The sequence below is a fragment of the Salmo trutta genome, chromosome 14, assembly GCF_901001165.1.
Source record: "Salmo trutta chromosome 14, fSalTru1.1, whole genome shotgun sequence".
NCBI lineage: Eukaryota > Metazoa > Chordata > Actinopteri > Salmoniformes > Salmonidae > Salmo > Salmo trutta.
In genome coordinates this window covers 13,906,817-13,923,493 of record NC_042970.1, presented here as the reverse complement: position 1 = coordinate 13,923,493, position 16,677 = coordinate 13,906,817, and the positions used below count along the sequence as shown (strand labels likewise).

At 41.7% G+C, this 16,677-nt stretch overlaps 1 protein-coding gene across 2 annotated transcripts in view; it reads right to left on the bottom strand.

Moving 5' to 3' along the window:
- Positions 1-8,636: 8,636 nt before the first annotated feature.
- The window catches only part of LOC115207439 (potassium voltage-gated channel subfamily D member 3-like), a 132,176-nt gene continuing 124,135 nt past the window's right edge, over positions 8,637-16,677 (bottom strand). For both annotated transcript variants that reach the window (XM_029774512.1, XM_029774511.1), the window contains exons 4-7: positions 16,049-16,153; positions 12,612-12,704; positions 11,342-11,595; positions 8,637-9,662 (exon numbers count right to left, since the gene is read on the bottom strand). In XM_029774512.1, the coding sequence (XP_029630372.1) occupies positions 9,434-9,662; positions 11,342-11,595; positions 12,612-12,704; positions 16,049-16,153 (681 nt within the window). In that variant the 3' untranslated portion in view covers positions 8,637-9,433. The remainder of the gene's footprint in view (positions 9,663-11,341; positions 11,596-12,611; positions 12,705-16,048; positions 16,154-16,677) is intronic.

The window sequence follows — 16,677 nt, the reverse complement described above, 5'->3', positions numbered from 1 at the left end:
TTTTTTCTATCGTACAGTGCTGACGCTGTTAGAGCCGTAATTAAAAAGGCATGTATTTGCAATAGAGTTCAGGTTATGCGTTATGTCCTTGTGGTATTGAAATTAATCAATCTACATTTAGTTGAAAATATATAGTAGGTCTATATGTTGACAGTGTTTTAAACTAGATAAAATACACATTTGAATGAACTACAGTAGCAATTTCACTGGTGTGAAGACACCTGTTCATTTGAAATTATTTAAATGGAATTGAAATGGAATGTAAGGCCCCGGCGTTTGACACACAGATGATGATTGGTTGAAAGCGAGTTGTGTTATGCATGACATTGGTGCGACAAGCATAATTCACATGATCAGTTCCACATGTGGAGAAGCAGACCCATGAGCCACAGCTGCCCTCATTTTTTTGTGGCCGCCACCCCCATCAAAGTTGCCCATCCCTGACATAGACTATAAAAATCTGCAAAATGGTTTTACTCAGAGGAAGTGTTGAGGGAAGTGACTGCTAACAAGAGCAGTGCATAGGTTATCTCAGGAGGGCAGAACATTGTCACCCTCACAGCAAGGAAGCACCTGAGTGACAGTCCTTTGTTGTGTGATACCTGACCCGGATACAATACTAACTCAGTGGAGGAAGGAAGGGGTTGAACCTGACCTGCACTCCATTCATAAGTCTTCCGCTCTTGCACAAGGGACATGCCTCTTGTATTGCAGACAGAGAAACTTGGACCAGAATTCAGAAATGGAACTGGGAGTGGGAGCTCCAGAGCTCCTGGTGTATGACCTGATTCCATCTAAATACTATTATCATCTTGGTTTTCGTATCTGCCTCGCTGGGCTTTCCCAGGTGGATGTGAGAGAAGGAAGTCGCCCCGACTCCAACTCCAAAAGCAAGGAAATGGGCAGGATGTATGAATTAATTATCTAAAACATCAGTGTACATTAGGGAGAGAGGCTTCTGCCTTCAACCCACTGTCTCCTAAAACATCAGTGTACTTTAGGGAGAGAGAGGCTTCTGTCTTCAACCCTCTGTCTCCTAAAACATCAGTGTACTTTAGGGAGAGAGAGGCTTCTGTCTTCAAACCGCTGTCTCCTAAAACATCAGTGTACTTTAGGGAGAGAGAGGCTTCTGTCTTCAAACCGCTGTCTCCTAAAACATCAGTGTACTTTAGGGAGAGAGAGGCTTCTGTCTTCAAACCGCTGTCTCCTAAAACATCAGTGTACTTTAGGGAGAGAGAGGCTTCTGTCTTCAACCCGCTGTCTCCTAAAACATCAGTGTACTTTAGGGAGAGAGAGGCTTCTGTCTTCAACCCGCTGTCTCCTAAAACATCAGTGTCCTTTAGGGAGAGAGAGGCTTCTGCCTTCAACCCACTGTCTCCTAAAACATCAGTGTACATTAGGGAGAGAGGCTTCTGCCTTCAACCCACTGTCTCCTAAAACATCAGTGTACTTTAGGGAGAGAGAGGCTTCTGTCTTCAACCCGCTGTCTCCTAAAACATCAGTGTACTTTAGGGAGAGAGAGGCTTCTGCCTTCAACCCGCTGTCTCCTAAAACATCAGTGTACTTTAGGGAGAGAGAGGCTTCTGCCTTCAACCCGCTGTCTCCTAAAACATCAGTGTACTTTAGGGAGAGAGAGGCTTCTGCCTTCAACCCGCTGTCTCCTAAAACATCAGTGTACTTTAGGGAGAGAGAGGCTTCTGCCTTCAACCCGCTGTCTCCTAAAACATCAGTGTACTTTAGGGAGAGAGAGGCTTCTGCCTTCAACCCGCTGTCTCCTAAAACATCAGTGTACTTTAGGGAGAGAGGCTTCTGCCTTCAACCCGCTGTCTCCTAAAACATCAGTGTACTTTAGGGAGAGAGAGGCTTCTGCCTTCAACCCGCGGTCTCCTAAAACATCAGTGTACTTTAGGGAGAGAGAGGCTTCTGCCTTCAACCCGCTGTCTCCTAAAACATCAGTGTACTTTAGGGAGAGAGAGGCTTCTGCCTTCAACCCGCTGTCTCCTAAAACATCAGTGTACTTTAGGGAGAGAGAGGCTTCTGTCTTCAACCCGCTGTCTCCTAAAACATCAGTGTACTTTAGGGAGAGAGGCTTCTGTCTTCAACCCGCTGTCTCCTAAAACATCAGTGTACTTTAGGGAGAGAGAGGCTTCTGTCTTCAAACCGGTGTCTCCTAAAACATCAGTGTACTTTAGGGAGAGAGAGGCTTCTGTCTTCAACCCGCTGTCTCCTAAAACATCAGTGTACTTTAGGGAGAGAGGCTTCTGCCTTCAACCCACTGTCTCCTAAAACATCAGTGTACTTTAGGGAGAGAGAGGCTTCTGTCTTCAACCCACTGTCTCCTAAAACATCAGTGTACTTTAGGGAGAGAGAGGCTTCTGTCTTCAACCCACTGTCTCCTAAAACATCAGTGTACTTTAGGGTGAGAGGCTTCTGCCTTCAACACGCGGTTTCCTTTTATTAGCCAGCTTGATTTCACACCATTATGGTATTATAATAAAGAGAAATCACCATTATTATTATGTTAGAGAGATCACTGTTGTTGTTATGGTGTTATGCTAGAGAGATCACAGTTGTTGTTATGGTAGAGAGATCACAGTTGTTGTTATGGTAGAGAGATCACTGTTGTTGTTATGGTGTTATGCTAGAGAGATCACAGTTGTTGTTATGGTGTTATGCTAGAGAGAATACCGTTGTTAATATGGTATTATGTTAGAGAGAGAGAGAGAGAGAGAGAGAGAGAGAGAGAGATCACTGTTGTTAATATGGTATTATGCTAGAGAGAGAGATCACTGTTGTTAATATGGTATTATGCTAGAGAGAGAGAGATCACCGTTGTTAATATGGTATTATGCTAGAGAGAGAGAGATCACCGTTGTTAATATGGTATTATGCTAGAGAGAGAGAGAGAGAGAGAGAGAGCGAGATCACCGTTGTTAATATGGTATTATGCTAGAGAGAGAGAGAGAGACAGCGAGATCACCGTTGTTAATATGGTATTATGCTAGAGAGAGAGATCACTGTTGTTAATATGGTATTATGCTAGAGAGAGAGAGAGAGAGAGAGAGAGAGAGATCACTGTTGTTAATGTGGTATTATGCTAGAGAGAGAGAGAGAGAGAGAGAGAGAGAGAGATCACCATTGTTAATATGAGTAGCCTCGTTTCACTACCAAAAATAAAATGAAACCATCTAGTGTTCAGCGAAATAACAACACAATGTCAAATACAGGTAGTCAAATAATTAACATCCAATCACATTAAGCGTTTCTCTCTCGTGGGAATTCCACTAATGGTTCGTATGTAGCCAAACGTAGCTGCTGCTCATGTTGGTATCTGTACTGATGGCGCAAAAGCCATGACAGGGAGACATAGTGGAGCAGTAACGCGCGTGCAAGCAGTTGCTCCCGACACCACTTGGGTACACTGCAGCATCTACCAAGAGGCTCTTACTGCCAAGGGAATGCCTGACAGCTTGAAAGACGTTTTGGACACTACAGTGAAAATTGTTAACTTTGTTAAAGCAAGGCTCCTGAACTCTCCTGTATTTTCTGCACTATGCAATTAATTGGGCAGCGACCATGCAACGTTTTTACAACATACATACACATAAAAAGTGTGCTGGTTATCAAGGGGCAAAATATTGACATGTTTTTTTAAATTGAGAGACGAGCTTAAAGTTTTCTTTACTGACCATAATTTTCACTTGTCTGACCGCTTGCATGATGACGAGTTTCTCACATGACTGGCCTATCTGGGTGACTCGCCTGAATGATCTAATCTAGGATTACTGGGACTCTCCACAACTATATTCAATGTGCGGGACAAAATTGAGGCTATGATTAAGAAGTTGGAGCTCTTCTCTGTCTGCATTAACCCTTTCACGCCCTGCCTCCAGTCCACTTATCGATATCTGAACAAGAGAGCCTCATCAAAATTGCAACAAGCGGTTCTGTGAACATTTTATTTAATCAGAAGTCACTGCCAGATTTCTAGATTGGGCTGCGCTCTGAGTATTCTGCCTTGGCAAATCGCGCTGTTAAGACACTGATGCCCTTTGCAACCACGTAGCTATGTGAGAGTGGATTCTCGGCCCTCACTAGCATGAAAACTAAATACAGGCACAGACTGTGTGTGGAAAATGATTTAAGACTGAGACTCTCTCCAATACAACCCAACATTGCAGAGTTATGTGCATCCTTTCAAGCACACCCTTCTCATTAACCTGTGGTGAGTTATTCACCATTTTCAATTAACAAATAAGGTTTTATATGTAAGATGGCTAAATAAAGAGCAAAATTATTGATTATTATTATATTATTATTTTTTCCCTGGTCCTATAAGCTCTTTGTCACTTCCCATGAGCCGGGTTGTGACAAAAACTCACACTCATTCTTCTGTTTAATAAATGTATCGTATAGTGTGTGTGTGGCAGGCTTACAATGATGGCAAAAAACAACATTTGAGAGTGTGCTGCCCTTGGTGCTAGAGGGGCTATGCAGCTGGAGGTTGAATGTTTGAAGGGGTACGGGACTATAAAAAGTTTGGGAACCACTGTGCTAGAGAGAGAGAGAGAGAGAGAGAGAGAGAGAGAGAGAGAGAGAGATCACCATTGTTAATATGGTATTATGCTAGAGAGAGAGATCACCATTGTTTCTATGGTATTTTGCTAATATGTTTGTATTGTACTAATGTAGTAATATGTTTGTTTGTATTGTACAGTCGGTCTTCTTGTTGCATGTTGCATTCATTCCGATGCAATGAGAAGCTCTGTTACTGTTGTAAAGGTATTCAGTGTCTTGCCTCCTGCCATAGTGTAATGGGATGCATGTCACATATGACAACCTTACTTTCTTTTAGTAAAGAATGTGAACACATGCGTGACCCTGACCTGCAGCTGCCCGCCTGTATGTTCCCACTTCCCCCAGCAGTCTCCAGGACTAAGATGTCTGAGGAAACGTGTCCAGCGCCAGACCACACAACAACTGTTCTCCATCCTTCATTCATTGTCCCATTGCAGAGGCAAAGAACATACTTTTAGATTGTGGTTATTGAGTTGAGTACTGAGCAGTGCATCTTGTCTTCAGTTTCGGGTCAACCACCTGCTTCACACCTAATTCCATGTACTATTGTTTATGTTGGAGTGGTGCTCACCCAGTGCGAGCAAAATTGTCCCAATGCGCCATCATTGTCTTGCAGTTTCTCCTCATCATCGTCAACTGTCCCTGTAACTCTCATGATGGGATTAAGGGAGAAGATAGGGACTGATCAGATGTTACCTTGTTTTGAAGTTAATATGATCTCCACAAGCTGCTTTCTAAAATGTAGCAACACTGGCTCAATGGTTGAAGACAGGCCTAACCTGACCCCTTGTGGCTGTCATTGGAATAACTTACAGTAATATCAGAGGGCTATATGATTCTCATTGCACTATTTTACATTGACGGTAAAGTGTAACCCTTTCAACCATGAATTTCATCATTTGAACCACCAAGAAGAAATGCACTTGTAAAATAACCTTATATGCCTCTGCTAGTAATAACTTCTAATCATTGCCTCTGAACTTGTGGCGCTCACCAACTCCTCTTCACTTTTCTCTCTCATATACTTAGCAAGCTGCTCAGTAGTTGTGTGGTCCCACCAAAGATGATTAATAAATGAAGATGTCTTACTCAGGCCATTTACCATTGAAAGAAATGGTCACAATTCCACTCTGCTTATGGGGTGGCTCTACCATTGACACCAATGCGATAGCAGCTGGATCTGGTCTACTTAGTTCATTGACTGTATATGAACCAGAAAAAATTAGGGAGTGGGATGTCTCGCTTCCTCTTCTGTCTCTGGTCACACCTTCAAGTTAACCACAATCTGGCCATGTAGGCTCTGTTTAGACAGGCAGCCCCAATTCTGATTTTCTTTCTCACTAATTGGTCTTTTGAATAACCAGATCAGCTCCGAAAAAGATCTGATGTAAAAAAAGATCTGATGATTGGTCAAAAGACCAACTAGTGGGAAAAAAGATCAGAATTGGGCTGCCTGTTTTAATGCAGCCATTGAGTTTTGGGCATATGCGATTGTATACATTTAAATAGAGAAGGGGGAGGGACAACCAAGAAATCATAAGCCTGTCATATCACAAATGATGTGATGCACGCTACCACATCTGTATTTAAAGACTGGGTGCATATCGCAAAAGTGAGTAAAATGAACGTTTTTGTCCTTTAGTTTACCTGCAAACTGCCATATGGCTCAATCTGCTCCAGATGTGGTTTCACTCAGGGTAACAACAGCCAGCTTGAGGAATGAACCTATTCACTTTTAATGAGGCAGGATGCTAAGCACCTGAAGAACAGAACACATGATATGAGCTGCAGTAATATGTCTCAGACACCTCCATTACTTCTCTGTTGTAGTTCTTTGTACCAACTTCCTGTGTGAAAAATGACATGGAAATGTCCACAACTGTTCACGAAAAAAAAGCTCACAAGCCAGGTTTGGGTGGCAGATGAAATATCTTTATCTGACACTACTTCATAGTCATTATGACACATAGACAGTCACATGATAAACACCATCGGACAGAGAATAAGGAGCAGACAGAAAAACAGAGAATACAGAGCAGACAGAAAAACAGAGAATACAGAGCAGACAGAAAAACAGAGAATACAGAGCAGACAGAAAAAAACAGAGAATACAGAGCAGACAGAAAAACAGAGAATACAGAGCAGACAGAAAAACAGAGAATACAGAGCAGACAGATAAACAGAGAATACAGAGCAGACAGAAAAACAGAGAATACAGAACAGACAGAAAAACAGAGAATACAGAGCAGACAGAAAAACAGAGAATACAGAGCAGACAGAAAAACAGAGAATACAGAGCAGACAGATAAACAGAGAATACGGAGCAGACAGAAAAACAGAGAATACGGAGCAGACAGAAAAACAGAGAATACAGAGCAGACAGAAAAACAGAGAATACAGAGCAGACAGAAAAACAGAGAATACAGAGCAGACAGAAAAACAGAGAATACAGAGCAGACAGATAAACAGAGAATACGGAGCAGACAGAAAAACAGAGAATACAGAGCAGACAGAAAAACAGAGAATACAGAGCAGACAGATAAACAGAGAATACGGAGCAGACAGAAAAACAGAGAATACAGAGCAGACAGAAAAACAGAGAATACAGAGCAGACAGAAAAACCTGATTTAAAAAAGACCCAAACCTAAGGAGGCGAAAAGTAGGAAAGACTTTTTGACCAGCGACCTTTTCCATTCCGTCTCAGGTGGATAAATGTGTCCATTATCTTTCCATCACAAGACAGAAATGAGACTTCATCACTGTTTTCTGTTAGCTTTTGTATTCTCGGATGACCTCGCTAAGCATGAAACAGTACGCAGAATGTGTACTAGGTCTACTGTTGAATTCACATAACTAGGTCAAATGAAAAACTCCATGCCCTAGTCATAGACTATAACTTGGGCTCTATTCAATCCGTATCGCGGAAGTTCAGCTTTATAGCGCGATTGACAATTAAAGGGAATGTTCGTGGAGACTGCATTTAAGGTAAACGCTGCATGTCGGCTCAATCGTAAATTACTTTTACAGTGGGCAATCTTTTAACACTTCAGCGATACACACTGAATAGAGCCCTTGGTCAGCTTGGTCAGCATAGTCCTGGTCAGCTCATATGGCCAGGAAAAACTCCTACACTTTACACATCATGGACCCAGTTGTTAACCAGATGAGTGAGCAGCGTTCTTCAAAGGGTGTGGTAAATGTGACAAGGCCTCAACCAGCATGGAGACAAATTAGGATTGTTAAGAACCACCCTCCAATAGATAGGTGTTTGTAGTAACCCATTGATATGAATTTTACTCATCTTTTCACGTGACATGGTGAACATGTTAAAACATCTATTTTTAACATCCACATTACACATTGAATCACAACAATGGATTAGGTGGGGATTTTATAACAGTAATGTCCTTACCTCTGTCTACCACATGGCTGAGTACACAATGTCAATACAAAAACATAGATACCTTGAATGCAACATGGTATTTTCATTTTCATTATTCAAAAACCTACAGAGTAAAATAATAATTTACACAAAAAAAAAAAATACTTGTTTATCTGTTATAATTTTACTGTAGCACATCTTGGCAAGTAGTCACAAGCTATTCCGAAACACCAGGCACCTACAGCATGGACCTCCAATGGACAACAGTTAATGTAACATGTAGAGGAAGCCTGTTCACGTCATAGTAGGGAATTGACATAGACATTCATTGTTGCCATGGTGATTATACTGTCTTCCACTGAACTGAAACAACAACAACTAAACTGCTAAAGTCTTAAAAATGAAGACAGTTTGGAAGAGAAAAGGAGAGAGATAGAGAGAGTGAGACCGAGAGAGAGAGCAAAGGAGAGAAAGAGCGAGGGAGAGATAGAAATATAGAGAAAGCGATAGAGGGAGCGATAGTGAGACAGAGAGAGAGACAGAGAGAGAACTTGTGTGAGTGTAATATTTACTGTTCACTTTTTATTGTTTATTTCACTTTTGTTTATCCATTTCACTTGCTTTGGCAATGTAAACATATGTTTCCCATGCCAATAACGCCCCTTACATTGAAATTGAGAGAGAGTGAGAGCAAGGGAGAGACAGAGAGAGAGACAGAGAGAGAGACAGAGAGAGAGACAGAGAGAGAGACAGAGAGAGAGACAGATTTGGGAAAGCAGCAATACTGTAGCGTGTCTGATGGAACATTTGTCAGAGTACTAGTAGGCATTTATGTTGTTTAGATTTTAAAGACATTGTGGACAGATGGAAATGTAAGGTTATAACCCACTAAAATATGAACATCTCTCACACACACACACACACACACACACACACACACACACACACACACACACACACACACACACACACACACACACACACACACACACACACACACACACACACACACACACACACACAGTGAAAATAGATAAGACAACTGAAAACATAAAGAAGACGTAACAACCTAAAGTTAAAACATTGATAGGTGTCTTCATCCTCATCTTTCAGACATTCAGGGTTTAGCTGTAGGCAGATCAAAACAATAAGATGTAGGTGCGAAGTGCACAAAGACACAGTGACTTCCTTTGTCGTGTCATAATCCCAAAATGCACACATACAGGCCCGTTTTAGGAAAATGCGCACATCGTAGCCTACTGTACCATCAGCTGCCTTGCAGCATTTCACTCAGTATAGCCTATCCCCTTGCTGCCTAAAAGCCTGTATACTCCTTGGTACACGGGGAGTTCTCTCCCATTTTTCTATCTCTGAAACGGGCGACAGGGGTCCTTCAAGGTAGAGTTCTAGTGAAAGCCTCTCTTCACCTCTCCTCCTGCTCAGTCAGTCTGTCGAGTGGGTCAGTCACACAGTCACAGAGCGGACACTTTGAAGACATTGGAGCTGGCTGTGGTGTTAATACTGGCGGCCTCTGGGCCGGTGGGGGGAGGGGGGGGTCTGCGCTGGGGGGGTCCGTGAAGACCGTCCCCGTCCGGGGTGGTAGAGTGGGGCGTGGGGATGCTGATGATCGCCGTGGTGATCTGACCGCCCTTGCAGTTGAACAGACCCTCCTCGTCTGTCTTCATGTTGAGACTAGAGCGACTGAGAGTGGAGAGAGAGAGAGAGTATAGAGAGCAAGAGTTAGAGAAAGAGAGAGTAAGAAAGATAAACAGAGAAAGACAGACAGACAGACAGAGGGAGAGGGTGGAATAATACTGTAAAAGTACTGTAATTTTACAAATGGCCCAACAACTTGTAACAAAAGTGCTAGATACAACCCTACAGCACCATCTAGTGTTTTCTATGGGGACTCCATGTGTGCATCAAGCATGTCTTTTGCCGAGTATGATGAAGTTGCACCATGATTTAAGATCAGCTTAGTCCAGTTAAAGTTGATTGTAGACCTATGCCTAAGGAGAGGCAACTTGGATTGGATACAACCTGCAATGGATAGGGTTTAGGTTATATTTATTCAATGGATAGGGTTTAGGTTATATTTATTCAATGGATAGGGTTTAGGTTATATTTATTCAATGGATAGGGTTTAGGTTATATTTATTCAATGGATAGGGTTTAGGTTATATTTATTCAATGGATAGGGTTTAGGTTATATTTATTCAATGGATAGGGTTTAGGTTATATTTATTCAATGGATAGGGTTTAGGTTATATTTATTCACACCAAAGAAAGGAAGTGAAAGACAAAACAGTTCAGGTAAAAACGGTGTCCAGATGAGGTTGGAAGGCCAAAAGGGCTTATATGAAAACCACACCACAAATAAGTACAAAAAAAAATGTACTGGCCCATAAAATATTACAATAAATGAGAGATGGGTCAATTAAGCAAAAGTATAAAGTTAGGAAGCAAGCCTGATGTACCAAACCACTAATCTTTCTGATGAAACCAACAGATTTCATCACTTAGCTACTGACAAATTGAATATGATATTTCCATGATCATTTTTCATCACTTAGAACTCTAGTGGATGTGTTCTATTTCATTCCTTTAAAACATTTTTTTATTTCTTATTCATACTAATGAATACAATAAAGTAGGACTTTTTTTTAACATTTAAAGATAATTTGTTTATATGGAACCATTCAGAAAATGTGTCCATACCTGAGTTGGCTTCATTAATTAGTGAATAAAAATTATTGTGTGATAAAATCAAGTTGGTATCATCAGAAAAGAGAATGGGAAGTACGGTAGGAGACACAGCACCAAGGTCATAGATATATCTTAGGAATAACACTCAATTATCGAAACCTGTGGCCAGTGGCGGTTCTAGCTTGTATGGCTCCCCTTCAGCCCCCCCCCCCCCCCCCCCATCTCACAAACTAGAATTAGGGGGCCCACTCCGACAAGGTTAATTGACCCACCGTCCTACACCGTGACATGATATCATTGACGTGATGTGCATATGAACGATAGAAAACCGATCGAGCAAATGTCACCATTCCGATTTTTTGGTACAGGCGCCCCGTGCCGCCCCAGGCAAGATGCCTCCCTGGGTGTCTGCCCATGTCACCTATACCTAAATCCACCACTGCCTGCGGCACACCGCAGAATATCTTGGCCATGGTAGATGCACAGCCATTTGCCTAAACAAATTGTCCTCTATAATGAACATAACTATATATATAATATGAAAACCGTAATAATGCAATTTCTAAAGTAATATTTCCATGATCAACCGTGTCAAACGCTTTGGATAACTCGAAAAAGATTCCAAGAGCGTATTCAACCTGTCTCCCGGTGCCTGGCTGCCTGCAGTCTCTAACCTGGTGATGCGGGGCAGCTTGTCCCCACACTGGATGTGGAGGTCGCTGAGCTCCTGTAGCGGCCCATGCTGATGGCTGGGCTGGAGGGGCATGCTGGAGTTGGGCAGGGGGGAGCTCCTCTTCACCCGGCGGGTACAGCAGGTGCCTATGGGCCTGTCTTGGCTGGAGAGGGAGGGGCTACGGGAGGTGTAGCTCTGGACCGTGGTCTCCAGACAATTCTGTTCATACAGCTGCTCATCCATAAACTCATGGGCCTGCAGAGGAGGAGGGGCATTAAAAGACAGCTGCTGCTCGCTTGATTTTTTATTCACCCTATAGAAGTGAATATATTAGGTTTATATAGTGACAGAATAGTTGTTATAAGGTTTATATAGTGACAGAATAGTTGTTATAAGGTTCAATAGTGATAGAATAGTTGTTATAATTTTTTTTATATAGTGACTGAATAGTTGTTATCACTGTATAATAAAACAAGATCTCCAAGGATGTGGGGCATGTCAACTCTCAATAACAACGTTGGATAACATGTTTCCTTTATTTGAATAATGGATAAGACTATATTTATCATGAAAGGTTTTTTACAGAGGAATCCTGACAAGTCTAGCCATAGACAGAGTATAATTAGAGTATGTTTTTTTAGTCATTGAGTATGGTTAGAGTATGGTTTTCTAGTCATAGAGTATGCCAGAGTATGGCTAGAATATGGTTAGACGCAGGGCTCTCCAAACCTGTTCCCGGAAAGCTAACCCCAGCTGTAACTAGATCAGAGTTGGAGCAAAAGAAACTACAGGACTGTAGCTCTCCAGGAACAGGATTGGAGAGCCTTGGGTTAGAGTATGGTTTTCTAGTCATTGAGTATGTTAGAATATGGTTTTCTAGTCATAGAGAATGTTAAAGTATGGTTAGAGTATGGTTGTCTAGGCATAGGGAATGTTAGAGTATGGTTAGAGTATGGTTTTCTAGGCATAGAGTATGCTAGAGTATGTTTTCTAGGCATAGAGTATGCTAGAGTATGTTTTCTAGGCATAGAGTATGTTAGAGTATGCTTGTCTAGGCATAGAGTGTGTTAGAGTATGGTTTTCTAGGCATAGAGTATATTATAGTATGGTTTTCTAGTCATAGAGAATGTTAGAGTATGGTTAGAGTATGTTTTCTAGGCATAGAGTATGTTTTTTTATAATCATAGAGTATGTTAGAGTATGGTTTTCTAGGCATAGACTATGTTAGAGTATGGTTTTCTAGTCATACAGTATGGTTAGAATAGACTCACAGTGGTCTTCTCCAGACAGTGCAATAGATGGTGGTGTTGACTCTCTAATAATGACATGCTCTTGCTGAGCAGCAGTTCCTCCTCCTCTGAGCCCTTAGTGGAGACACACAGAAACACACAAAAACACATAGAAACACATACAATACAAACATTTTTAACAGTCACATACATGGCATACAGATGTAGGATCTTAATTTGAGTCAATCTGCTCCAGCGGGAAAATAATCCTGCAGCAACAGGAAACAAATTATTATGTGGATTATAATTAACATATTTATTTTTAGGGATTGATACATTTTTCGTTTGAGCAAATCAAATCTAAAATTTCAACATGGAAATAGCAAAACTTAGAAGCCTTTTAAAACCTCAAATACACTACAAGTTTGCATTTCCTGGTCTGCAGGAAAATTATCAACAACAAAAGAGTGATCTAATTAAGATCCTACATCTGTACAATGGTACAAGTGTGTGGATTAGCCAATTGAGCTCAAGGCATTTTGTTTCATTATCAATATCTATGACAGGTCGGGTTAGGATTAGTCTTTGCTGACAGAATTCAAGTGGATTGAGGATGTTGCATGTGTAGGTTTTCATTGTAACCTCATGTGATGGCTGATTAAATACCTCATGGATATTGTTTTGCTTGTAAGGTTGTTGCTTCATAGAGTTGAAGAGGGGAGAAGAGACAGCGACAGAAAAAAATGAAGACAGAAATGGCTTTACTTTTCATTTTCTTTACAATATTTTTTGGTTTGTATTTTACCCCCTTTTTCTCCCCAATTTCGTGATATCCAATTGCGATCTTGTCTCATTGCTGCAACTCGCCAACGGGCTTGGGAGAGGCGAAGGTCGATTCATGCGTCCTCTGAAACATGACCCACCAAACCGCGCTTCTTAACACCTGCCCACTTAACCTGGAGGAAACACTATTCAACTGATGACCGAGTCAGCCTGCAGGCGCCCTGCCCGCCACAAGGAGTCGCTAGAGCGCGATGAGCCAAGTAAAGCACTCCCGGCCAAACCCTCCCCTAACCCGGACGACGCTGAGCCAATTGTGCATTGCCCTATGGGACTCCCGGTCACGGCTGGTTGTGACACAGCCTGGGATCGAACCCGGGTCTGTAGTGATGCGCCACTTGGGAGGCCCCCCATTCTCTACAAATTCCATGAAACATAACTTGACCTAGCAGTTAAAGATTATTGTTGAAACAATAATTTCAACAAAAACAACTGTTTCAACAACAATTATGGTAAAACACATTTTAAAAAGAATATGCAGACATACCTCCTGTCTGCAACAAATGGTGCTAGGCACAACATTGCACAATAGATGGAAATACTTTTGTCTCGATCAACAGAGATCTGTTCCATTTACTCTCATTCAAATTTCACTCACAGTCAGTTCAGTGGACAGTTAACACAGCGTTTCTTTGAAGGATTACTCTATGAAGGTTTTTCAGTTGGATAAATTCATCTGGAAGTATAGTATAGTAGTAACTCTCCTGTGAGTTACTTTTGCTTGTTGATGTGTGGGGTACTAGCAAACAAATGACCAAGAAGATAAAACCAAACAAAGCTTGTCATCTGACTGAGAAAAGCCACAAGGGGAGACAATCTTCCCAACTGTGTAGAGGACAGAGTTAGCCTGTTCTTCTTCCAGCTACAGTATGTGGGCCCACACAGCCCTGACTGACTGCGGTGACATGACAGTAATTCAAAGTGCCAGAGCGCTGGCAGCCGTATCCCAGCCACGGTAAAACAACTACCGTAATTTCCGGACTATAAGCCGCAACTTTTTTCCCATGCTTTGAACCTCGCGGCTTAAACAATGACGCGGCTAATATATGGATTTTTCCCGCTTTAAATGTTTTTTTCTCCAAAAAAAACACATTCTGTGACGTGCTCAGTTTTTTGGCGGCATGAAGCTTTCATTAGACCAATGAAATTGCCGAACGGGTTAAGGTCAAACAACTTTTTTGTTTACTGTTTAGATTAAATTGAACGCTCTCAAACTTCCCCTCATTCTGATTACGGTAGTCATTTTGTCACCCTCATCATGGCAAAGACACGGAGAAATGCATATGATGCAGCTTTCAAGTTGAAGGCGATTGATCTGGCTGTTGGAAAAGGAAATAGAGCTGCTGCACGGGAGCTTGGTCTTAATGAGTCGATGATAAGACATTGGAAACAGCAGCGTTAGGAATTGACTCAGTGCAAAAAGACTTACTGCTAATTATAATTTTTTGTTTCAGGCCGTGTTTCGTTAAAGCCTATTTATTTTTATTACAAGCCGTGTTTCGTTAAAGCCTGTGTAAAGTTAATTTATTTCAATGTACCGGTAGGCACCTGCGGCTTATAGACATGTGCGGCTTATTTAGGTTCAAAATAATAATTTGTAAAAAATTCAGTGGGCGCGGCTTATATTCAGGTGCGCTCAATAGTCCGGAAATTACGGTAACTAAATAACACCTCTTTAGCTTTCTATCATACTTTTTGCTCTTCCTAAACTCACATGGATTTTGTGCTCCAAGTCTATTACACAGTATTTATTTATTTAACCAGGCAAGTCAGTTAAGAACACATTCTTATTTACAATGACAGCCTGCCCCAGCCAAACATGCCCCACCCTATGGGACTCCCAATCACAGCCAAATGTGACACAGCCTGGACTTGAACCAGCAATTGCAGTGACACCTCTTGTACTGAGATGCAGAGATGCAGAGGTTGCGCCACTCGGGAGCCCAGTAGACATCGAGGGATTTCAGGCCATGCTACAGTTAACCAGAGTGTTGCTGAGAGAATGCCAGTTATGTCAGTCTATGCCATTTATTATGGTAATCCATCCACCGCTCCCTAAATGCAAAGAAGTGAAGAGATATGGGACATTTGTCCATAAATCCCTGCTGTGACGCACCCCTATCGTTTAATTTCTACCACAACATGAATACTACCATATTTAAATTCATCCCATAACATTAATACTAATATAATTTAATTTCTCCCACAACGCAAACTAATTCCTGCTAAATCGATGACATAATTTAGAGCCATTTGCTACTGTAATCTTTCAATGTAGCAGCCAGCACATTCATGGACAATAACAAAGAGTGACAAAAACATAATAACAGTTTTCCTTCTCCCTTCTGACCATGTTTAATTAGGGCTACAGAGAAGACAACATGCCTGACTAGGCTTCATTACCTGGAAAACAAGACACAACAGACTGGTGAACTGAAAGAAGACAAGACAACAGAGAGCACTAAAACTGACATGCTTGAGCTTTAGCTCAGCGGGCTAACTCAGCCTTGTGGTATTCACCAGACATCCTGGGTTCAAACCTAGTTGGTGACATGTGCATATTTCAAACTAAGACTGGGTCCTTTAGCTCAGTGGGCTAATGCAGTCTTGGTCCCTCAGAGGTCAAATGGGAGCCTTACCGTGAGCTCCAGCAGGTCGTTGAGGAGGTCATTGCGTTTGCTCTGGAGGAAGCCCGTGCAGGAGCTGCCCGCCTGGGCTATTCTTATCCTGGCCAGTCTGGCTTTCTGTGTGGGGAGAGGTTAACATGTCAGACCCAGACAAGGATGAGAAATGTCTTATCATCTAATGGTGAGAATGTGCAGCCTCATCACCCCTTCCCTGGATGATGTAAAATGATGCCTCGTATTATTATGGCTTGAAAGGGTTTAGAGTTTCCTATGGTTCGATCTATTTCATGTTAGCTATTATGATCTATTTCATGTTAGTGCAATTTCTGTTTTTGGTAGGATACTGAGGCACTTTCAATGGATCCTTGGTGGGGCATAACTACACACAAAAAAAGAAAAACAAAAGCTAATTGTAGACGGAAATTAAAAATAAGCAATTAAAACTTGCTGCCAAATCTATCAGTGTAAAAACATTGAAATGGTGATAATGATGATGAAGAACATGATGAAGGACATTATGGTCGGTGAGTTTTGAGTCTGTCAATCAATGCAGGACTTCCAAAGTTCTCTCTTGTTGTAAATCCTAAAGATCTTTCCTTGATCTTGGTGTGTCCGTGACTTATGAAACGGCTATACAGTAT